The sequence below is a fragment of the Cataglyphis hispanica genome, chromosome 15 (assembly GCF_021464435.1).
Source record: "Cataglyphis hispanica isolate Lineage 1 chromosome 15, ULB_Chis1_1.0, whole genome shotgun sequence".
Classification (NCBI taxonomy): Eukaryota; Metazoa; Arthropoda; class Insecta; order Hymenoptera; family Formicidae; genus Cataglyphis; species Cataglyphis hispanica.
The window spans coordinates 4,968,451-4,994,197 of NC_065968.1; the positions used below are offsets into that span (position 1 = coordinate 4,968,451).

At 36.2% G+C, this 25,747-nt stretch overlaps 2 protein-coding genes across 12 annotated transcripts in view; one reads left to right on the plus strand and one right to left on the minus strand.

Moving 5' to 3' along the window:
* The window catches only part of LOC126855043 (putative sodium-dependent multivitamin transporter), a 132,786-nt gene that overhangs the window by 25,940 nt on the left and 81,099 nt on the right, over positions 1–25,747 (plus strand). The window lies entirely within an intron of this gene.
* The window catches only part of LOC126855031 (tensin-1), a 154,850-nt gene that overhangs the window by 21,628 nt on the left and 107,475 nt on the right, over positions 1–25,747 (minus strand). For all 11 annotated transcript variants that reach the window (XM_050602326.1, XM_050602330.1, XM_050602329.1 and 8 more), the window contains 6 exons: positions 20,131–20,193; positions 13,980–14,201; positions 13,491–13,654; positions 12,862–13,011; positions 10,357–10,654; positions 9,175–9,412 (listed from right to left, as the gene is read on the minus strand). In XM_050602326.1, coding sequence (XP_050458283.1) covers positions 9,175–9,412; positions 10,357–10,654; positions 12,862–13,011; positions 13,491–13,654; positions 13,980–14,201; positions 20,131–20,193 — 1,135 coding nt within the window. The remainder of the gene's footprint in view (positions 1–9,174; positions 9,413–10,356; positions 10,655–12,861; positions 13,012–13,490; positions 13,655–13,979; positions 14,202–20,130; positions 20,194–25,747) is intronic.

The window sequence follows — 25,747 nt, forward strand, 5'->3', positions numbered from 1 at the left end:
GATTCGCTCATACGCGAAGGGTAAACTAAAATTTAACATCCTTCTTTCGGGAGGGTTTCTATTCATCAGCATAGTGGGCTGTGTCATTATCGCCAGGTGGATGACGAGGAGCGAAGCGAGAGAAGCAAATGGTACTCGAAAAAAAAGAGAAAGAGAGAGACATACGGACGAATTACTCGTTTGACGGCCTTATAGAGATTCATGAGACGCCGATGGGAAGTGGGCACCGAGATCCAGTCAGGGATGCTCGTTCCTCGCATCCGATGACAAAAATGCGAAAGATGAAGGCGTGGTAGCCGTAGGGAAAGATGTAAAGGGTCGCGCGGAGCGAGCTATGATTAAGGGTGTTGATAAGTAAGGCGTTTTGCAAAATTAGTCTATGAGCATGAAAGTCGATCGAGACAGATTTTATTAATTACGTTTTCTTTTTATATAATAAAGTAGCTAATAATATTTTTTGAAGAGGGAGAGAGAATGTAATATAAAACAGTTTAAAAATGATTGCACATATAAATGTGCACTCGTATTCAAACTTTATAATTTTTTTGTAATTAATTTAAAAAAATTATTATTTTTCTTTAAATATATAATTATTAAAAAACGGAAAGAGTAAACATAGAATTTTCTATGAAATTATTTACCGGTTATTACATCACATTCTCGATTTATTTAATTTCGTAATTACTTAATTATTAATCTATTCATATTAAAATGTTTATTATCATACTTTCGTACCAAATAATGTATCAAACTCCAGTAGTGTCAGCCATTGAAACGATTTAGTTGCACTAAACACGTAAACGATTCCTAATGCGGAGCCAGCCACTAAGAAAGAATACCGATACTTCTTCGGCAACTTGCTTAGGATACAACGAGAGGTAACGAGAAAACAACGAGTGTTCCGTTCACCGGGAGCACAGAAACGGCACTGTGCGTTGCAAATGCCGTACGATAGTGATCACTACCACTACCACCACCGCCAACCATCGTCATTCGCATTTAACCACCACTACTATCGTCTCGGTCCTCGTCATCATCATCGGCGGCCAGGCTAACATCCTACGCAAGAAGTCGGCATGGCGATATGGAGTTTCGGAACGTTGCCTCTCCTCGCGCGGCACCATATAAACACACGCGTGTGCACGACGATCACGTGTGTGCAAATATGCGCGCCGCGAATATTCGCAGATCTCGAATCGCGCAGTCTCATCTCCTTCGAGATGCACACATGAATCGTTCCTTTGAAATTCATATACAAAGGCGTGTGTGCGTATACGGATACTTAGGACATGTAATGTACATATGAGATTATACATTCAATTCGAGTACATATATTTTCTGAGAGCGAGTGATTTGTATAAGTAGGCCACATATTTTCTCATACTTGTATGGGGGCGGCTTTCTTTAGATAATTAATAATAATAAATTAGGAAAGAAAGCGAAAAATATATCGGATCGTTGAGTGCATAAAAATAAGTCAACACTGTCAAATGATATCAGGCACATTCTTATTTTAATCATACGTACAAATAAAAAATAATCGATAAGAGAGTGAGACCGTTCGATTCATGCATTTGCTTTCATACGCACGTCGTTGCATTATACGCATTAATGGCGTACAGCGGTGCACGTGTTCCTCGTGTTACGCGGAGATCGCACGCACGTGTGCGTGTCTCGTACGAGTGTCGTTGCGTGTTCTCTCTCGCGGTAGCCCCTCTACTCGTTTCAACGGCCTCCAGTCGCCGGTCCTTGTACGGCAACTCTCGACTCACAGCCGGCCGTCGTCGTCGTCGTCGTCTTTCTCGACCGTGGTCGATCGCACGTCGATTCTCTACGCACACGCACACATCATCGTTATTTGGCGCGCACGAGAAAACGCTACCAAATTGACCGGCACCGTTTGCGATCGATAACGAAATTAAAGGCCGCACTCGAGAAAAGTGGAGCGTGGCTGCTCGCAGATGACTTTTGCTTGGGAAATCATTAAGATGTATGCGTAGCAGATGGAATATTTCGATAAAATTCCAGAGCATATATTCCTGAAAAATTAATATGATAATATATATATATATATATATATATATATATATATATATATATATATATATATATATATATATATGAGCCGAGGGAAAACCGTTTCATTTTTCTTACGTTCCTCACATTTTTCATACGTTTAATTAGGCATTACGCGATAGTCGCGAATGAACATCCGGTAATTAATAATTCATCGTCCGATGAAATGTACGCACGTGCAGATAGACAAGTAAGAACTACACGCAAATACGCATCAGCCTCCGCATGGCACGTGCGCGTGATAATGCGTTTCTTTCGATGAGACGAGTTCACGTAATGTGTACTGCACGATTGTCGCATGTATACCAAGTGCATCAGGTGACGAATGTTAATGCTAATGCTCAGCGCGAGATGACAATGAGGGGAAATTATGGCGGGAGGAGAGCGTCGTTAGGTCCACGCGGATTGCGCGTTGAATCAAGATGATTGATTGCTTATAAATTAGGAACGCCGCGGTAGCAGCTTGGATGTTTAGGCTGGGATTTGCTCAAGCAGAATTTACATCTCTTGCTTTGATGCAAGACCTTATGCATAGACGCGACGTGTCATTGAAAAAGGAGATTGATTATATATACATATTGATGAACGAAATTTTTACGATATATATATTTCATTAATTACTAAAAATTAATAAATTAATTTTGATTTTAATATTAAAAAATATTTCAAAAACTTAAATATATATATATATACATATATTTTTGAAAAATTTTTTAATGTGTCATAAATAAAGTCTCATAATTAAAGTCTTGAGATATGATTAATTTTATTACCAATAAGTTTTATGTAACGTGCGTTTGGGCAACGAAACGCTTCGTTGTTCAATTGGAAGACCCAACTATTGGTCAAAAGAATTTTATATTAAGAGAAATTCATATCGGATATATAAAGGGATTCATTAAATAAGACTCGCGTGGCATGAATTTCCGATCGTATGCACGTGTTTCAGAATGGTGTGAATTTCGGGCGCGTTATATTAATATCAATGCTGATTGCTCGTCACGAACTGGAGCACGGGGATACGACACTTGCATCACTGGAATAACACCGGGTTAAACAAGAATAGGTTGGCCTCGCAATCCGGTAGCCTAATAATAACCCATTAGGCGTCGGGATCATAATGCGTAACGCGGTATGCTGTAGCGTCGGATCTGCATAAGCGTGTGTGGGATGCATTTAGGAATAATTGGTTCACCAGGTATATAACACACGTCACCCGCTTGTTTAAGTATTATAGGCCACCATGCACAGATATTGCGTTATATTATCGTGTCGTCACTCGTAATACGAAGCTTTGACAACCGGTAATTAACCGCAATCGTTTATTATAGATTACTTGATATGCATATAAATTATATTTGTTTCTAAGATATCGAAGCTCGCCCGTGTCAACACTTGTATTAATAACGAAAGATTTATCAACTTTGAAATTGCTAAGCGTCAGATATACAAGATTAAGATTGATATGGAGATCGTGAGGTCGAAATAATCAGAGCTCGTTGACATTTAAATCACCCTACATATATCGACACTCAATATTTTAAGCGAATAATATTAAGTCTTTTGCGATACGATATATGCATCTTTGAGGAAAAATAAATAAATTTGAAATTGACAAGAGAGTATCCGGGATACTTTCTAGATATATATATATATATTATGTTATCGCGATCGCTTTTATTTATTTCTGCTTAGACAAGTAATTTATGATTAAGAAAAGAATGTACACATCGGAGATTCGGATCTATGGCGAATGAAACGCACATCCGCGACTACCGATTTACTACCTCGTCCGAGCGTATCGTGGCTATATCTACTGTCAACGAGTAACGAGGATAGAGCGAAAAGTTGGTCGGCTACCGTTGGTAAGCGACGATGTATTCCTAGGCAACTAATCTGGGACAAGGACGCCTTCACGATTTATGCGTAAGATGACATGACGCATAATGCGTCTATCTCGATAAAACGCGGGATTACGAGACGTTGCAATTCATTATATTTGTGCATCTCATTATCGATGAGATGCTAAGAATGATCGATGAAATTAATAACGTAACACTGCCAGGAAGAAAGAAATTCATGTAAATTTACAGCATGTGATTTCGGATATGTAATATTACTTTATCATCTTTACATGTTAATATTCTTGTTAAAGCATTTATAATCATATATTAATTAACATCATATATTAATAAACATTAATAATCATATATTTCCTTATGTTTTCCTCTTAATTAATTATAATTACTCTTAAGTAAACTTCTTAAAATTTTTAAATTTTTTATTTACTTCATACACACACATGCAACTTTCCTTTCCAAAAATATTTCATATCGTGACATAATATGTACATCTCAAATCTAAAGAGCTTCGCACAATATGAATGATACCGGAAATTTTGGTATTGACATTTGGCTAGGGCAAAAAATGATTTCTCTTAGTTACGTCCGCCCATAAAGAGCAAAAAGTCTGCACAATGGGCATCGAAGTGGCAAAATAAAACTGCTCGAGGCCCTGCACGGAGGTTGGGGTAAACAATGGTGACGTAACAGCGAGAAGACGTATGACCGAATGACAAGACAATGGGCTCTTGTCTCTGTTCTCTGTCCTCACTCCTACACTTCTCTCTCATTCTTATTGGGCGGACGTTTTCTCTTCTTCTTTCACCGTACAAACGCTGTTCTTCGACAGCGGCTAAACAAAAGATCCGAGATCGACCAGCAAACGGGATTTTTGAGACTCGACGAATCGCTCGTTTTATTTTTTGATATCGCATTTTTGATATAAAATATGCTGCTATGACATAGAAAAATTGACAATCTAACGATGGTATAAGTTAAAAACTGTCAATGTGTCAAGTGGTTAACGCAACGTTCAAAGACCGGGCAATGTCTGTTTACTAATGTCTGTTACTACTTAACATTCCTTTCGTATGTTCAGTGTCCTATTACATAGTCCATTATGTATCTTTAATTTATATATTTTGCGAAAAAAAAAAACAGGAATGCTCGGAAAAATATTAACTTTTGTAAAGTAAAAGTTGTTCTCTAAATAAATTTCAGTAACTAGATAAAAGTGCTGTATTGAGAGGAAAAAGAAAAAACAGTCATTGACGTTGAGAGAGAGATTTTTGCTCCTTTCATAAAACTCATGATCGAAAAATTCTGCGACAAAGAAAAATCATGCATCTAAGACCTTTACCAATTATGGGGTGTTTTCTTAAACATCAAGCTCGATCTACACTTTCCGGGAACCAACTTTCTCGTTGTATATTCCGAAGGCGATTCTTGGAGCGAGAGTAGCCCGGTCAAGCCGGTTCGCCAATTTTGGATCATCTCTCTATCCTACATGAAGTATCGCCTTAACGGTAGATGATAAAATTAAGGTCATTCTCCAATTGTGAAACGTTGGACGGATGTTTGTTGCAAGACGTTGCAGTATCATGATAGAAAACGATAAAATGAAATATTTCGAGAGAATTGTTTTTATATACCATATAACATACTTAAAGTAATTTCAATAAAAATTTATAAATAATTTCTAGTTTTTTCTACAAATTTCAAATTACCATATCAAATTGAAAAGCGCTATCATTAATATGTAAGAATATTTAAAATATTTTATATAAAACTGCTTTTTTTAATTATTTCAAAATTAATTAATCGCGCTTGATAATTTAAAAATTGCTAATTACAAGAAAAAAAAAAAATCAACTTACTCGTGAAACATCGGCCACTTTTGCCACTTTAGGATTACGATTCTGCGATTGTCACAATAGTAAATTGCGCGCGATCATCACTTGACAAAATCTCAATCTCAAATTTCATTTTATTAATATGAATGACAGGAATACTAATTTCTACAAATAGAGAACTATGTACGCACTATCGATCACGGGAGAATCACAAATCAAACTGAAACCGGTTACGTAGAAGCGCGCGAAAACTGTTAAGCTCTATCCCCATCCATGGCGTCTCGATGCCAAGAATAAACTCAAAGACTCCCCACCCCACACCATGAAAATCATTTATATACAGCTTTCCATCTCACGATGCAACTTCCACGACTTTTGTTACATTCTGATTTCGCAACTCTCTACTTACTGTGAGAGAGAAAAAAACAAATATATTAATTTTTTTTAATTATTATAAATACACTTTTTTATATATACATATTATTTTAATTCTATTTAATTTCCTTTTAATTATTGTATTTATATTTATAAATTAGATATCTATTTTTTTATATAGATTTTATTTCTTTTTCTTTCTCATTTTCTTTTTTCCATTTCAATTTAAAAATTAAAAAACTTTTTTCATTTCGCAAATGAATATAGAAAACTTTCTCTCGGTATGTTGACTTCTTTTCTTCAGTTTAATTTTAATTTAAATAGATTCAGTTTTAATTTTATTCTCTCGCTGTTTCTTAAACAAACTATCTTAAGAGAATTGAGCATATAGATGTTTCATATAATTGACCCGGAAACACGGGGATTCATTATACTTCCGTTTCGCTTTACGCGTCATCGATCAAAGATCAGAAAAGCTCAGTTCGCATCGACTCAGCAGATCGTTAAAGCAAACCATTCCTGCGAGCACGGTACCCTAGAAAACGAATTTTGTGTCGCGTGGGTGCAGCGTGTGTGTGGGCACCGCGACGTTTCCATCAGACGTCTCGTCACGATGAAAGTTCGTTACACTCGCGGATCCGCCAGCGGGAGGGAACAGGTTCTTCTTCGTGCGGATAAATGTTGTCTCGCCGACAGGAAAATGCGTCTTCTAGAACTCTTTCCTTTCCCTCTTTCCTACGGGGAAAATTGCGCGCGCAGAATCGCATTAAATCATTAAATAAAGTAGCGACGCAAATCGAAGGCTTGAACGTCAATTGATGCGGGCGCGCCCGTCGACGAGACAGATTGTCCTGATACTCGACAACGCGAGTGGAATTGGAATGATTTAAGTATGATTTAAATCGTCTGAGCCAACCGGGCACAATTAAGGGCGACAGTTTGGGAAATGGCGTATTGCTGTTCGTTGAGGTGATTTAGATCGCGCGTGTGATCGAGATTCCTTTATAAACTCACACGAATGTCTATCAATGTAGGGATAAATAACAAAATAATTTGAAAATTTAATAATTGAAATTTTGTATATTTAAGGGATCAATATTAATAGCTTTGATAAAATTCTAAAAATATATCACAATCCATGTTTTGACGATTAAAAAAATTTTGAAATCCAGGCACCGAGTTATGCGAAAGGATTTCTATAATCGATCGCGTTCTGATAACGACAGGGTACATGATCTCTTTCGTTCGCGGGGCTGCTCGGTTATCGAGAGGTGGAATTGATTCCAGTTTGGTCACACCCTCCGGCTCGGCAAACGAGGGTGGATATCCGGTAGATGGGTCACCAGCGGTATTGCGATTAACCTACCGGCATCCAATCGGCCCAACCCAAATACTGATCCGTCTCCCTTCGGCTGCGCCGTACAGGGCCACCCTCTATCTTTCTTTCCGGCCTCGCTTGCCATCGCTCTTCGTCCCGTAACAAACGGCGTCGATTTAGCATCGCGCGCAATTTGGGTCACACAGCTTTATTGGAACTCACTGGCCGATCGCTAACGAAACGAATTGACTCCGAGAGCATTGGTTGCCCGCCGTTGCCGACGCGTGCTTTTGGGGGGATTCATGGCGATGACGCAATCGTTTTGATTAAAGTACTATACTGAGTAGAACAAATCGCTACATTGGATGTTCTTTGCTAAGCGTGGCTAAAGCCATATAACGAGTGTAAAGTCTCCTTTTGAATGAAGATAATTTAAATAATACGTTTGCGTTAGCAACCTTTATTTAAATTAATTATTGAATTAATTTTTAAAAATAGATAAAAAAAAATGTAGGGAACTTGCAAAAAATAGTTATTATTATTATTATATTTTGTTAAATTTCATTTAAATTAAAATTTAAAGGATTAAAATTGAAAAATTATCATATTTTTATCGTGTAACATTATAATTATTTTTTATCTTTATATAATTTGAATTGTTACTTAGGTTCTTTGTAATTTTTACATATTATTCTTAATAAATGTAGAAAATATATTTTGTATCACAGACATATATATTGATTGTGACAAGCACTTTGCTTATCTCATCAAAAAGTTACGTTAGCGCACCAAAGAAAATGATGAAGATGTAAATAGGTAGCGACAGGGTAGAAATGCTATACTCGGAAGCGGTTAACGCGATGGACCTTGCCCATCCATCGGACCGACCTTTGATCTATTTCCAACCGTGGAAATCGCCCCCGTCGCGATAAACCGTCATTTTCCCTCCACTTGGCAGAACGTATTTCCGGCGGCGTTAGTCAGCCATTCTAAATGCACTATACTAACCGTAGCTCTTTCGTCTAGCTCACTCCCTCCCTCCCTTCCTCGCCGCGAATACTAGCCAAGTTGTATTTCTGACTAGCTCTCGCTGTCAAATCGAGGTTAATTGGGTACCATTACGACGAAAATTAGTACGAATTAGTCGACAACGATGAGCTCTCTTGGCAGGGTAAACCGCAGATCGTGGCTTTCATGATATCGATAAATTAATCGACAAGCTCGTATCGCTTAATTTACAGCACAAGAGATTAGTATTAACTTGTAAGAATTATATTGCAAATAAGAGAGTTTTAGTATGTCATTTTTCATAAAAGAAAATTATTTCTTGTTACAATGTCGCGTCGTTTGCATGCTCGTCTATTAATATTTTATTTAAACGGTTTAGAAATAAAATATAGTAATTGACACATAATAACGTTGTTTTATGTTCGAGCAACTTATTATGTTGTACGGTCCATTGCCAAGCACATTTCGTTGACACAAATCGATGTTATTTATTAGTTTGCGGTATTCGTTTAAATATCAATAATTTAAAGTAGACTATTTAATGTCCATTTTAATTAATCTTTAAAAAATTATTAATACAATATTTAAAAATATTATTTAAAAGTAATATTAAAATATTACTTTTAAATAAAGAGGTAAATTTTTGCTATCGCCTTTGAGGAAAAACTATGATAAGAAAATAAAAGAAAGATATGCGACTTACCGTCGTCGCTGATCTCGAGGTTCGTGTAGCTGTCCCAGTGCAAGATGGGATCGTGATGCGCCGATGCATGCGGCACAGCCGGCGTTGGGGCCGGCACTGGACCATCCTGACGTTTCGCGTCGGTAGCAAAGTAGAGTGTTACCACACTGTCGGGCGGGCATCGGGGATCGTCGCAAGCAACGTCGAGCTCCGATCGCGGGAAGGACACGACGTTCTCCGTAATTACGCACGTGTGAAACTGCGCAAACAGTAATGGCCTTATGTGAGAATGCGCGTGATTGATTCGCGTGCTCAACTCTCATAGGTTTTTTTTTGTCCATACAATAGATATACGTCGTAAAACAAAAATTTTTCTCCGCTCGTAGAGCGCCTCTGAGCAATTTAAAGCTGATTCGATATTGATAAAAATTTAAAATCCGGAAATTGATTGGACATTTTTCGAGAAATATGCGAAATTATTGTAATAAAATACATATATATATATATATATATATATATATATATATATAAAATACATAGATAATACACATAAAACACATAAATCACATGCAAGTATGCAAATTTAAATGTTACTCTTGGTTTACATAAACAAGTATATGCATTATAATTTCGATCAAGTTAAATAAAAGTGTGCAATATATTTCTTTTTTTTATTATAAATCTCGTTTCTCTAACAAGATAAGACTTGATGCATCACGTATCATGATCGATGTGTCTTTTCCAGAAAAATTGTATATATTCGTTTTTTTTTAACCGTGTCAAAAAATAAAGCATATGTAATTATTAACTGATCATGACGTTACGATTTCAGAGGATGTTGTTTGCCTGTCGGGTAACAAAATTATCGCGCAAACACGTACCGTGAACACGTACATGTAGATCGCTATCGTTATAACTATTTACGAAGCATTTTGCATTAATTGCCATTTACACTGCTGATTTCATGTCGTGTCACATACATACAATTATAATGCATTCATCATAAATGCATCACTGTGATGTATTTATACACGATCGACATAAACGATACATATGTATGTTGACTTGATATTATTATATGATATATAATTCTTTGTGAATAATATAATATAAAACTCTAAATAATAAAAATTTTATAATAATTATTGTGTAATAATAATTATATTACAACAACGTTTAATAACGCATTTATTGCGTTCTTACCTGGAGGGAAAACATGACCTCTCGAGTCTGCTTCGAGTATACCCTGTGGTAGCACTTGACTAAGATGTCGCCCCTCAATCGAAGTCCGCCTAGATTAACCGTAAACTCGCGCGCATTCGTCACTGAATACAGATCCGAAGTGTATACCGGTGTTAATCCTTCGTATACTTTGAGGAAGGCTCGACAGCCGGTCGGTTCAAAGAGCGGCACTCCGAGAACTGTCAGGTGGGTCAAGTACAATGGCGACTGGCTGATCCTCAGGGAACCCGATAGCAATCCACTGAAATACTCGATGTATCTGAAATAGACCAAGACCACTCTCATACCTGAGTTTGAAAATACAAACAAACAATTATTTAACTTTTCATTTAAAATCTAATTCTCGTAATTCCGAATCGTAATGTTTAAAAAGATAAAAATATATATTATAAATAATGAACAATGAAGAGTAATAAAGAGTATAAAACGATCTTCTTAATGTGATCAACATTGCAAAGCGAAAAAAATATAAAAAGCAAATTTCTTCCAAGAAATAAATAATCGTATGCATAAGAAATATGATGAGTGAGATTAATGGTTCGAGCAACGGAAGCCTTGGCCCGTGACACGAAAAGATGTGCACGTCAGCACGAGCAACTAACGTTCGACATCGTTCGTCGTAAGAGATCTCTCGCCAGTAATGCTTTCATATGTTCGCGAGAGCACAGCTACACTAACGACATGCTAATGCTCGCGGCTTGTGGAATTAATGGAGGAACTCCGGTAAGCAAGATCGAGCGAGGTAAGGACCACGAAGAGGAGGCGATAGGATGAGCAGAAAAAAAAAAAAAGAAGAAGAAGAAGAAGAAGAAGAAGAAGTGCGAGGAAGTCGCCACGCACGCGGGCACACCTCAGTCGCGGTTCATTACGGTCATTATGAATGCGTACGGCGACGCGGATGACGAGAACGACGATAAGGACGACGATGATGACGGTAATGATACGGCGGCCGCGGTAACGTTGGGGTCGATGGCGCGTAATACGCGCGATAAACTGCCGGATGAATCGCATTTATTTCGCTAAAAGCAACCGGTTGGTTGAACTGCGAGTATAAATCGCGATATATATATAAAGACGCGGGCGAAAAATAGAGAATCGAAAAGGATCGATTGGATTCTTTGAAAAATAGAAGAAAATTTAGCGCAATTATTTGTCTGCATATACTTTACTCGAGTTATTGAGTTTCTTTTTTATTTCGGTGATCGATTTGGAAAATAATTACTTGTAAGAAAGATTAATAATTTGAATGCTTTAATTTATTATTAACTGTTAACAGTTATGAGAATAAATATTTTCATGCAAATAATTAATTAAAAAATAATTATTTATTACTTTTAAAATTCAATATATAATGTCATATTACTCATCCGAGTAATTATTTATACTTATATATAAATTGTTTATTTGGAAGATAATTATGTATTAATTCTTTGCGATAAAAATGATAATTTCCTCATTACATATTCAAATCACTATTCAAATAATTGCGATAATTTTTTGAATCATTCAAAAGTAATTTCTCTTTTATGTATATAATTAAGATTATTTCAATAAATTTATCTCGACGCATTTTAATCATATATATATATGAAAAATATTTTCTGGTGGTTTTTTAAATTAAAATTGGAAAAATGCGCACTGGCTATAAGTGCGAACAAGATTTAAAGAGACAATCTCATGTAAGCTCGATCGCGTTTTATTACAATCATTACGATGCACACGTCGACATGGTAATGGGGTAAATGATCAGGCTGCTGATGATGATGATGAAAGCTCGTTATCTTTGGATCGGTCATTCGTAGTACGTGCGATAGAGAACCGGTTGAATGATAGAAATATTTCTTACTATACAACTATACTGAATAACAAGTACATCAAATATACACCATGGCCAATCATTTTATTTTGTTTATATCATCTCGATTATCTTCCCTCGCAAGTAAATGTTGCAATCATGGTGTGAACGAAATGATTACAGAGTAAATTTTAAAAAAGCGAATTATTCTGAGAAATTTCTAAGAAGTTCCAAATGAGCGGGAAAGAGAGAAAGACAGAGAAATTCCGGAATCCATTATGAAAGAATGATCGGATAGGCATTAACATGATTAATGAAAGCATGGAAATACACGAAGGATGGCATAAAACGAACAAGGATGATTGAAGATGATGATGACGACTAGATAATGAGGGCTCGGCATTTCAGAGCGATGGCGCATAAAACGTATAACAAATAAAATGACAGAAATGTCCACTCAAGGACGTGAGATGTCCTTCTTAATCGAATAGCCGCGACAAGAAACTCGAATTAGTTATATGCTTTTCCTGTGATATAAATTTGAAAAAATTAAATGGTTTTTATAATAAACGTTGCTGATACACAACGTTAGTGCACTAAAACGGCTGTTTCGTTCTGCATATATTTGACGTCATACATATTTTATACGATTTTCCTTCCCTTTTTCTTACCTTCGGTGCGACGGAACCTGTAACGATCCAATCTTGTCATCGAGGAACCTCCTCATGGCGAACCTGTCTAGCGCTTGATCGCGTCCCCCGCAGATGCTGCTGTAGTTCATATAAGCGGAAACTGCCACACCCAATCGTTCCTTGTTGCCTCTGAAGAGAAGGCGATAACGTTAACTTGGAACTACATTGCGAACGCGCGACGTTTATTGCGTACCTTTTCTCTGTAAGAGGTAAGACGCGAAAAGATTTTGCCGCGGGGGCTGATCGTGCTCTAATGACGTTATTATTTACGATGAATGGAAATGACTAACGGGAAGTTACGAGTTTCGAAAGGGCGGTGAATGTATATACCGCAGAAAAATTATGACTTTTATGATCGACCGTTTGAACACCGGACGTTCTATAGATAAAGAAATATTCTTTATGCCTATTGCTTGTATCTTTTGAAAATTTCGATTTCTTTATGCTTTGAAAGTCTCATTTCATATATTACTTCTTTTGTATAGATATAAGTATCATTAAAGTCGACCGTAAATTAAATTGCAAAAATTTAACTTTTAATCTTCCTGAGAATTATTAAAAGAAATTAAAAGTTAAATTGGATAAAACTTGGAAAATCGTAAAGTCACCTGGCATGTAGAACCACGACGCGATTAGAAGCGCCGTTTAACCAAGAGTCCAGTTCCTTGCAGAGAGCGCATAGTCTCTCCAAACTTGGTGCTAATCCCTGCGGCCATCCAGCTTCCCTCGTATTCGGTTCACCGGGTCGACCAGGTGATGATAAATTAAAGATCTAGAAACCAGAAATATAATTTTAAGAAAAAATAAAAGGTGAAAAGATATCAAATGACTACAAATAATTATGTAAAATTTTATTTTGGTGAAGATAAAAATTTGTCCCAATAATTGAGACCAAATCTTTTCCAATCTCAATTTTCTAAAAATTTCAAAATATTAATTTACTTATATTCTAATAGAGAAAAAAGCCAAATTATACATTTTGTAATATTCGTAATTATCTTTGCGTTGACTAATGTTACAAAATGCAATATATTTTTCTTCTTTTCGCGTCAAAAGACAAAGTAATGAAAAGCCAGAAAGATTATTGAAATTTTTACCATGTAATTATCGGCGTGTTTTCCGCGTAAAAGGGTCGTGGCATGTTCGAGGACACCCTGCGCATCCTCCCTATACCAAAGAGCGATGATCCTCTCGGTGACGTAACAGAGCTCCATTACCTCCGTCACGCGACCTCCGCCCTTTCCCGGTCCCGTCATCGTCGAATCCGCGCCGACGCCCGGTGTCCTCGCAGGCGTTGACGCCACCGCTGACGTCTGCACCTGTAATCCAATAGTTTATTCGAATTTTATATCGATTATAGAAATATTCAAAAAAAAAGTTTAAATATAGAATAATTAAAGAAATAATTAATTTATTGCCAAGGAAAATATTTTTTGTCGCCGTAGGTGATTATAAAGAGATGCAATATTACTATAAATAAATTTTTGAAGCAGTTGTTCTAAATAATTATTATATTTTCAAATTTTTCTTTGCATTGTTATATAGCATATAATATATGAGATTTATTTTTATGAATTTTTTTATGAATATACATTATCCATTTCAAAATTGTCTAAATTCGTTTTCGAAAAGAAAATACTTTTGTGAAAAGCTCCGTTCCACTCTCATCTGAAAATCTTTCCGCAAGATTTGTTTCTGACTGCTGCAAAACTTAGTTTTCTTTTACGAAACAATGTCGCGCTAGACAATCAAATTTTCTTCGCGGAAACCAGATCTCATTTCTTGTCTTTGCTTATGAATTCACTTTGTCCTTTATTGTTCTTTTCATATTAGCTTTGATATGTATAATTTAGATAAAAATAAATCATAATACGTAATAATATTAAAAAAATAACGCCAAAAAAAATGATGTCTTTGATAATTTAAATTTAGAATATATGTTATACATTTTAAAGAAAAAAATTTATATTCAGAAAAAAAGCAATGAAAATTGAATATTAAAAATTTTGTAATACTACAGTTGTGTGTGTGCCCATTAATATTGCAATTAGTTTAATCCGAGAAATTAAGAATATCAATTTAGTTAATTTTTCGGAGATACAACTTGATACGTCATGTCTATCAAAATCACTTCCACTTCGATTGTATCACATACGTCACAATCTCGTCACAACTAAATGCATAATTATCATAATAATTGATAATCCGATATCGTCCATTCACACGACATGGAATTAATTGCATCCACCTTTGAGTACTTTGGCGCGTAGACGATCCTGACGACGATATTCTCCGACATGGCGATGTCCTTATGGAGGACACACTATCGCGGAATAGACCGACATGTGATCCCGGCGCTTTAACGGGAACGCGAGTTTATTACGCTGTGCAAGTGAGATATGTCGGGATGATGCGCCGTGTTCCTCGCCGCGGAACGATACACTGCCGGGTATTGTGTTTCGCCTGGTTCTGCTGGAGATACGCAAGAATATCTAGTAGCCGGTCGGCGGTTTTGTCAGATAATCGCGCCGCCTTCTGTCATGTATGTCTGACGTGTGCCAGCTCCAGGGCCGGTTACCATCACTATCGTCATTTCGCGATTTTAGTTTATTTGCGAGTCGTGATCAGAGATTTTCGATTGCGCTATGATTAAATAACTACGCTGTACGAGTCATAATCGAGTGATGATCTTCTTGATTCGCAGTGGTAGTATTGTTGTAATAAGTAGTATTGCCCCTCAGTTTTAAAGATTTCTGAGAGATAATTCTACGATAATAAAAAATATACTTTATTATTTATTTCGTAAATTTCTATTTCTTACACTTTACGAAAAGTTTTTTAAATTTAATTCTTCCGCGCTTAATGGTAAATCCCTTGATCGATCCAATTAGGTCTTATTATGAATCATACGATTACGTCTTGACGCAAATTTCTTGTTAAAGCGGCCCTGGATGTAGATGAGAGAATGCGCTCGCGCGTAGACGCGTGATGTAACGAATTCGTGCAGGTAGCGTGACTTTGATTCCCACCGAATAGTCACGCTATTCGCGCTGCCAATCGAGCCGTGATCGTTGCTAAGACCGTCTTAATACGATGCACGAGTTGCGGAAGGCGCGCGAATAATTTGTCGCGGAGGACATACGAAGATTGCATGTAGGAGCGGGCGCGCCAACGAGCAGGATGTACGTTGCATTTTTGCACATGTTGCTGCGGTTTCTTCCTCGCCGGCGAATATTCGCGGCGGTTACTTTGTTGGAATAGCCGGAAGAATCATTTATAGGGTCTCGGCAGAATGGCGAGTACTATCGCCCTTGAGATACCGCGTTATTGATGGCGCTTGTTAAAATTATTCGCGTGATTTATACCGGATTACGACGGTAAGTTTGCGTTATCTGCCTCTAAGCACTCATCTCTCGTGTCTCGCTTCGAGAAATTTTATCAGAATTGCAGATAATTCGCTGCGCTCAACAGACGTAGTAATGTAATCCGTAAGTCTGACAAGTTGGCCTTTCTGTACTAACGCGCATATAATTCCCGACTGTATTCAACCATTCTCTGCCTGGCCCTTTTAAGCGATTTGCCGAGACTCCGCTTTGTACGTTACACTATGGTGTTATAACTAATTATAGCGGTGGAAAACGCCAAAACGCCTGTGGCATAGCCACGTATGTCATTGTAATCCTATACTTTAATCCTGTGTACATATTCTTGTCCCACAAATTATATCGCGTATAATACTAAAATAAGGAATGTGATAAAAATAGTAAAACGTCTCTTTCTTTCTAGATAAGAAACGCGTAATGAATTTATATCTGAAACAAAAATATATGATCAAAAAATGAAGAGGAGAACGCGAAGAGATGACGAATGAGTATGCTGATTATTCGAGCCACAGAAATATCAAGGGCGATTCGTAACAATGAACGAGCGTCGCGTAAAAGAAAGCAGAACGAACTTGGCGAGAGAGAACAAGAGCGAGGCGGCTACCTCTAAAAATACTTGCTTTTATGGGATCGTAATATCGCGAGTTCGTTTCTCGCGGGGCGTGCAGTCAGGCCTACCCACCCGCTCATAAATCCCTCTGGCCGTTAGGCTCACGTGTGAAATTACTATTACGTCTTGCGGTCCTACCGCAGCTGTTACTACGCGGAAACTGCCCGTGTACATACCCCTAAGTCCACGTGTTTCTCAGGGTTCAATCGCATAGAGCGAGGCTGCCTATCATGTTTAACTAGAAGCGAAACGAGGGTATGCCTATTGGAGAAATCAAGTAATACCGTTGGTTTAAAATTAAAGTTCCATGATAGACGGATTTTTAAAAGTCAGCAATTATGGAATTAGAAAATGCCAGCAAAGTAGATTACTATAATGGATTGCTATGCAACGTGAAACACTCGCTTTTTTCTCTTGGAAAAGCTTTATTAAATTTTACAATAATAATATATTTACATTCTTTAATAAAAATAAGAAAGACTATTTCAAAATTCAACAGGATATAATATAAATCATTTTATCTTTGTAACAAAATTATCTTCTTTGAAAATAAATTATTAAATAAAAATGATACAAAATAATAATATTAATTGCATTAATTTGCATTCCGATTATTAGGCCAAAAATATTTATATTTCTCCATTCTTCACAGAATCTTAGATTTCGATTTCAAGATCTTCTTGTGCGGAAAGTTTTATGGGGAAATTAAAAATTGATACAAAGAAGCACAAAATAATTACTCTCAAGAATGAAGCTGTGACTATATGACTTGCTATTAATTTTGTGCAATTAGAGGAGCAATAAGTCGATGTATGCAATGAGCCGCGCCACTAATGTCAATTACCGTTAATCCATTTAATTGCTTGCGGTTAATTTCTAATTGAAAGTACAGTGCTGGAATGAATAGGCTTAATCTTCATCGATTATGTGAGAAGCCTGATAATGGCAATATGGCTAAATTATCTCCTTCTTGTTATTTTGTTTTTGTCATTTCCATTTGATAATTGATTAAAAAAAGAAGAATTTTTTGGTACAAAGATGTAATGATTTAAATTTTAAATTATACTTTGTCAAGTTTTAAAAATTATTTAATTCTTATTTTAAATATTATTATTTTTTATTATTTTAAAAAAATGTTATCAGTACTATTTTCGCTCTAAAAAGTATGTTATCGGTGCTATTTTCGAAGCATAGAAGGCTTTAAACGCGATAAACAAAACGATAAACATATGACGCAATATGCGAGCAAAAGTATGAAAATTCTCAATGTCACGAAAAAGAACGCACGCGATAATAGCTGCGCAACAGTTTTTATCACACGCTAATTGTTATTCCGCATAATTATTACTGCTCCCACTACGCCTCACCTTTATTATTCTTTGGACGGCCCATAACTGCGATGTAATCGCAAACGATAGTTTCCGGAACGCATCCGTGCAATTAATTAATACAATAAAAAGAAAATATAAATATTAACCTTGATGATTTGGTTTGTTACTATTCAAAAGATACCACTGAATGTAAATCTCAAATATCATCACGTATTAATAATTTTAATTTCTTTTTAAATAAAATTATTTAAGAAAAATTAAATTAAATATGAAATCAAGTGTTATAATATATTAATAAATATATCCTCTTGTCTCTTATAGAAAACAATGTCATACTCACTTATTATATATATGTATATAAAAAGCCTGATTGTAACACACAGTACTTCTTTGTACTACATGTAAAAATAATAGCGACCGGTGTAGCGACTGTCATAGTTCTTTCTGCATGTAATAATGACGATGATCCGTGCGCGAATAAATGCAGGGTTTCGCGAATATATTATCCATTCGACGTCAACACGAACGAAGGTTATCGCTTCGAAACATCACGACCGAACGACCGTGTAATGTGCTATCTTACTGCCACTTTTGGCGAATAATTTTCCATGGCATCATCGTTCGTGTGTAGGAAACGCTGTCTACGGAATTGCAATAAGACTTGCATTATTTTTTTTTTTTAATTCTGAATCGATCGGAAAATGCAAGCCACAAGTCAGATAAAATTATGTTTTATATTTTTGTGACTTATAAAAAGACTTTGATCAACATGGTAGGTAGAACTTTGCGTTCTCGTCACGTAGATTGATTTACAAAATTGATTCGGATAGTACATAAGCTAGGGAAACCGCTCGCAAAAGCCGATGAACAAGAATAATTAGCGTACTGATTACTGGTTGGATATTAGTATTCCCTCTCCGCTACACGCTAATAGAAAGTTATTCCACCAACGTTGTAAGTGGCGGTTTGTGCAATGCATGTCTCATTCTGATCGCAATTATGGTTATCATGAATTTAAACCGCTTTAATGCAATTTCCCGGATTAAATCGCCAACGCAATTAAATCTCGCATCGCTTATTTATTGAAATTTATATTCCGCGCATGAAAAAGAGAATGAGAACAAAAACGAGAGAAACCCGAAATTCCGACAGGAAATCTTCCGTCGCACATAACGATAATTCTATTTTAATGTCGGTACGGATAACGAGTTACCAGTGTAGAACTTCCGGTACGTAAAAAAAAAAAATGAATAGCATAAAGAGATGGCATTTCCATTTGAATGCGGGGAAAGCGCACCTCCCCTCATCCAGAAAGAGTTCAGCGTTTCGGAAAGTTCGTACACGTGTCCTCCGGTCTCTGCATTTCGAAAACAGGTATTCGAGTCGGACGGGCGACGACGACGTGTCGTTGGGAATAATTTCGTGCAACCTGCACGACAAAATGTTATCTGACAGGAGATTCAAACGAGTGTGCAAAAGTCATGCCTTTCGAATGCTAACGCAGTTTCGCTTCTCTGTGCCTTCCCACGGAATAAATAAAAGTATCCCGATTAAATAAAGTAGCCCGATATAGAATCAGTCGCTCTTGTGCGTGCCGATTATATCATTATTAAATATTTAAAGAGATGCTTAGTGATGAATCGCGAGCTTTCATCGATGCCGATAAGCGAGTAAGATAGAGAGCCTTTGGTCCAGCTCGTGAGAAAAGAATCTTTCTAGCAGATTGATTATTTTATTTTTCTAATCTATCTCTAGTGATAGAAATGGTATAATTTCCGATTTTATGCGATTAATTATTTTCTAATATGAATTAATTTTTATAGTTGAGTTTTAATATAATAATTTTAAGTTATAATTTAAACGTAAAAAAAAATTTGGACATTAGATAAATAATTGTTAGATACAAATGTATTTGTGTGCTTACATGCTGTTTGCTTCTTCCGATGTTGTTGACATTTTTCGATTGTGATTCGTAACCACCATTGTGCTGTAATAAAAAATAAAAAAGAATTAATCAACATATTCACATGTTATATAAATAATATAAAAAAGTACCTTATCTTTAGATAATTACATTAAAATTAAAAATAACAGAAATATTCATTTACGATCATTCTCATTACAAAATAATTAATTATAAAATAATGTTGAATATAATATGATTCGATAAGATGACTCGATTTTTTAGATTATAACTTCCGATTCACGCGCTGCGTAAAAAATAATATTATATCTTCATGGACGTTGTCTCACGAAAAATAAGTGACATATTGTTTCGGAATTAATGATATACAGTTTAAGATATTTTTATCATTTCAAGGAAACATTATACAACGACAGATATGCCATAATAGTAAATTCAATATTTCTAAAAAAAAAAAAAACGGTTGCAACAATATCTCTCAATTTAAATCTATAAAAACCTATTAAATATTTCATATTGGATGGTCGCGCTGCGGTGCACATACGATTACGCAATTATAGGAATGCAATAAACAAATTTAAACTTGAAAGAAGTACAGGTTCTTCAATGATAATAGCATAAAAAAACTAAAATTGAAAGCTTATTCGGGAAATAAAATATTATTTATAAAAAAAATCTTTTTTTATTTATAAAATTTATATATATATGTATATTTTTTTTTCTTTTTTTAATTAATATTTTCAAATAAAACAATAGTCTACAAAATTAACGAACGGTCAAATTTTCGTTAAAACAAGTCAACTGTGAAAAAAACTATGAAAAATTCGTAGATGACTTTTACGATAAACTACATTATGTAAATTAATACACATCGCGCACACGTGTAGAGGTACGCGTACTATTGGCACGCACCTCGCTCTCAATATGGAGGGCAGTGTGCCAGACGGTAAAGGCGATGCGGTGCAGAAGCGTTTCCGTTTCTTCGCGCAGTGGCGTTTCGGCGTCCTTAAAATTATTGTTCGCGGTATCCTGTCGGGTGTCGGCGCAACGGCAACAATTTGCCCGTAACCAAGCGCGCGATAGAGAACTGCTGTTCGAGTTCGTCATCGGTGAGCGAGATAGAGGCCTTTATGTAATTCGGAATTTCCATATATCTTCCATGAAGCAAATGACGTCGGCGCTAAATCAATTGAGTGCTCCGACATAAACGCGAATGATATCTGGCATCGATCATAAGGAATCGTAAGAATTTTCAAACATCTTCATCGGGTTATATGTGCGTAATTTCCTCTTTTTTTCATCACTCGATCTTCGAGTAGTTACACGCGATCGATGTTCATTAATATCTTCTAGATATCCAAACAGGAATCATAAATCATTCTCTTCACTATCGTCGTAAACATTCATAAAAAGGAATACAATAAGACACGACATAACCGGCTCGGTTTATTCTCACTAAGCCTTTACGTGGGATCGCTAATTTTAATTATATTAATTATTAATTATCAACAATAGATTTTGGATCTATATCCGAGGACACCATGCTTATTTCGTTATGCCGGGCACCGCCTCTCTTTTTCTTTTGCTCCTTTTTTTCTCTTCTCTGTAAAAAATCCCGATGCTTGCCAAACGCATTTCCCCAATACTACGCGTATCATCGATGTGCCGCTTCCGGGTCAAGTGTCGTATCAACATACATAGCGTAACGTAATTTCCCTTTTCTCGATTACGTGAGCCAAAACACTCAACCTTTATTGCGCCAGGATCAGATGAAAGAAGTTTTATCGTTATCGAACTTTTACTACTACTACTTGAGCATTTCTGTTTCTGTATTTTGTACTATATATGTATGCGATATATATTGACATCGTGGGATTCACATTACATGAATTGTCTTTATATATAACAAAAAATTAGTAATTGTAAGTTTTGAAAATTTTTTAACATTTTCTATTATAAATTTCTCACACATATGGGATATAACAGATATATAATATATATATATATATATATAAATATATTAAATATTACTTATAAAGATTTCAACATATATATTCTTATCATTTGCGATTTGTAATAGAGACTAGAACATGAATTTTTTTATCCCGATTGTCTCAACACTATCTGCTTGCACTATCATTTATTTCATTATAATTTACGTATCGCAGGTGGCAATGTCTTTTAATTAATTATATCCCTCGATATTCCACATTAAATTCTTATCAGCTTAAACAAATAAAAATCATTGATCGCACTTGTCGCGATGTAACCTTCGAAGCGTCATACGCAACCACGCCGCATGATCAGCTCCCGTGATCCCACCCTTTCGGGCGCCAATCAATTCACCTGCCGCGGCTCCGGCTTGCAGGCTTGTGTGCGTTCAAGGTCAATCGCGTTTCAAGGTACGCATCCCTCTCGTGGTCACGCTCTCGATTCATCGAGCGTTTCTCTCACCGAAGCAAGCACTTTACGCAAGCTCGCAGCCGCCGTCCACGTTCCCTTCACGTTCCCTCCTTAGAATGTCGACGCGAAGAAACAAGGAATGATACGTTTAAAAGGAGTTCAGAACGAGGGCTCCGGCTAAAACGCGACCTGGGTCAACCGAACGTCTGCGCCGCACGGGAGCCGCCCCGGCGCTGCGGGTGTACAAAAGGTTGAAAGCCTGCATCTCTCCCGGCAGGCCGGGATGGTCCACGGCGGGGTGGCACGGGGTGAGAGAACTTGACAAGTAACCATGGCGACCGTAGTCGGCATTACACGCAGGCTCGATCCTGCGCCGAGTGCAGACTCTCTCGTTGAGTACGACGCGAGCTTCCGGAGTGCCGCGCAAGCCGGCGAAGATATAGGGACGAGACACCTTCGAGTGGTTGAAACGCCACTCCCTTGAAATATAATTAGGCCACGTCGTTTCGTGTAGAATTTATCTCTGAATGTATCCCCCTCGAAGTACTCTCCGGGGGCGGGCGAGCGCGTGAATGGCACTTTAATGATACGGGCTTGCGATATTTATCTTAATGTCTAGATCATCGTCATCTATTGTTATATCACCTATAATATGTTCTACGTAATCAATCTGGAAGAAAGTTTAATGTCTTTTTAACACACATCTTGTTCAATTCTATTTAATAAAAATTGATGTGTATTTATTTATCAATTAATTAAAATAATTCGGTACAAATTTTATTAGAATATATATTATTTATTATCATATTATTAAATATTCTTTTCAAATTTTGAGGATTTTTGTTGTTCAATTTGGAGTGAATTATTTTCTCAACTAATTTCCTCTTATAAAATTTTTATATTTTACTTGAAACGAGAAATCAAATAAAACGAATGATTAAATGCACTTTGAACCAATGCACTTGCAAGGTTTCATTTGCTCCTATCGATACATTACTTAACCGCGTTAGTCTCTGCGCGGTCGCATCGCCAATAAAGAAAAGCATAGCAGAGTAGGTCGTAAGTGTGCCACTCCCATGGAATACAATTAGGCCACCTGGTGATATGCACGCAATTTCTCCAATGTCATTTACTTTGTACATACATCTAAATTTTACGTGTTACCCGGATGCACGTTTGAACTTGCTAATTTGTAGCTCGGTAGAGATGGTGGAGAATGAGATTGATTCGTGAGTCGCGACGGTAGAGGCAATTTTTAATGTGTTCTAAACAAGATTTTCATTTTCCGAGTGATAAAATAACTTTACGAGAACGTGTCGTGTAAAATGTCTTTGCGTACTTGACATACCACGCCCTTTCAATATAATTAAGTCAAGCTTTTACGTTAAAATTATAATGACGTGTGGATTAATTTTATGGAAACTTGATTTATCTTGGGAAAAGCGAGCAAACTTATTACACGTTATTAATTCTTTTATTCATTTTTATCGTACAAAATCTAAAATAAAAATTGATTAAATATAGCACAAATAATTATATTTTATAAATCCCTTTATCTATAAAATATTTTATTTTATCTATAAAAGAACACAATTATATAACTACTTGGTTAAATTTTAATCAATACTAAATTACAAATATTGAGTTATAAATTTTGTTACATGAATTTGTATGAGAAAGTGATAAATCAGTATTTTTTTAATATTGCCATGTCTGCATTTGGTCGAAATAAAATTTAGACTTTTAAGACGAACTCTTTTGGAAGTTTTTCTTGGCGATTCATCCGTTCTGACGTAACACACTAATTTCAAAGCGAAAAAAAACACCAACGACATTTTACGACAAGATAAATCACATAAAGAAGTTCGATAGGCCTTCGTAAGGTGAAACACGTTTTATCTAGGTAACAGATAAATACAAGAATGTCCTTGGCAAGAGAAAGATCGCAGATGAAATATATCGCTGGTCGCCTCTATCTTAATGTTTAGATTGCGACTGGATTGCGAAAATTGTACGATTACTAAATCTACTGCGAATAGTGTAGCTTCGGTTATAAAAAGAGCGAATAGAAGACTCCTCGTTTAAATTCACATTCATGAATAGTAAAATATCGGGACAGTGCTAAACCGTAGTATTTTTAGATTTTGTTGAAAGCATTATGCCATACAATATCGCTCCTAAAATATTGCGCATACACACAGATACATAGTTTAAGGATTACCATAATCTAACATTGCAAATTAATATGTCAAACACACACACACACACACATACATACAATAGACATGGCAATATTTAAATGCGTTGATCATTATTATGAAACAAAATTAATTAAATAATTTTTTACTATTTCGTCCATATATGAATTTTTTTTTATATCACTGATACGTAACTTGTAAAAATATTAGTCTATAAAAATATTTGTTTCAAATCATGCATGCATTAAGTCTGATAATTTTATTAATCGCGATTATGTGTATTATATTAAAACTAATAATACCGTTTGATAAAATATCAAAATAAAATGATACAGAAAAAAAAGTAATAATACTCAACGTATATAATACGGAAGCTTTCCGCCAATGCGGAATATTGTTATGGAAATGGGCAATGATTCAATCTCAGCGGAAGAAAATAATTACTTTTAATGATGTCGATAATAAATATGACTTATGCATAGCCGGATTAAACAGCGTACACTGTGTTTAGCTTGAAACGCGGAGATCAGCTTGACGTTCGTTGAAAAGGCGAGTCGCACGAGGGGGGGACCGACAGGATATACGATTGGCTAATCCGTACTTAATTGACTTATGCTTCGCAATCGAGCGTCACGATCGAGAATCGCATCAGGGATCAACTGGAGCGCAGAGGGTTTAGATTCCAGATAGTTCTCGCTATCGGCGAATAGATCGTGACGTTGGAATGAGGAAAGAGCGAGAATGACAATTGGGTGCTCGTAGTCACGCCGTGTTACATTAGCGGATGTGTGGCAAGATGCCGATTGATAGCGTGGAATGTAAATTCCGATCCGGCAACTATTACATCCCCGAGTCTCTATGCAAATGATCTGTGATGCTTGTTTATAATGTAGGCAGTAAAAGTAAAGTATAGTTCAGTATAAAAGAGAATGTTGGCTATTAGGAATGTTGAAAATATAAAGACAGTATTGAAAGATGTTGATCTATCGTCAATTTTCATGATAGTAGTAAAAAAA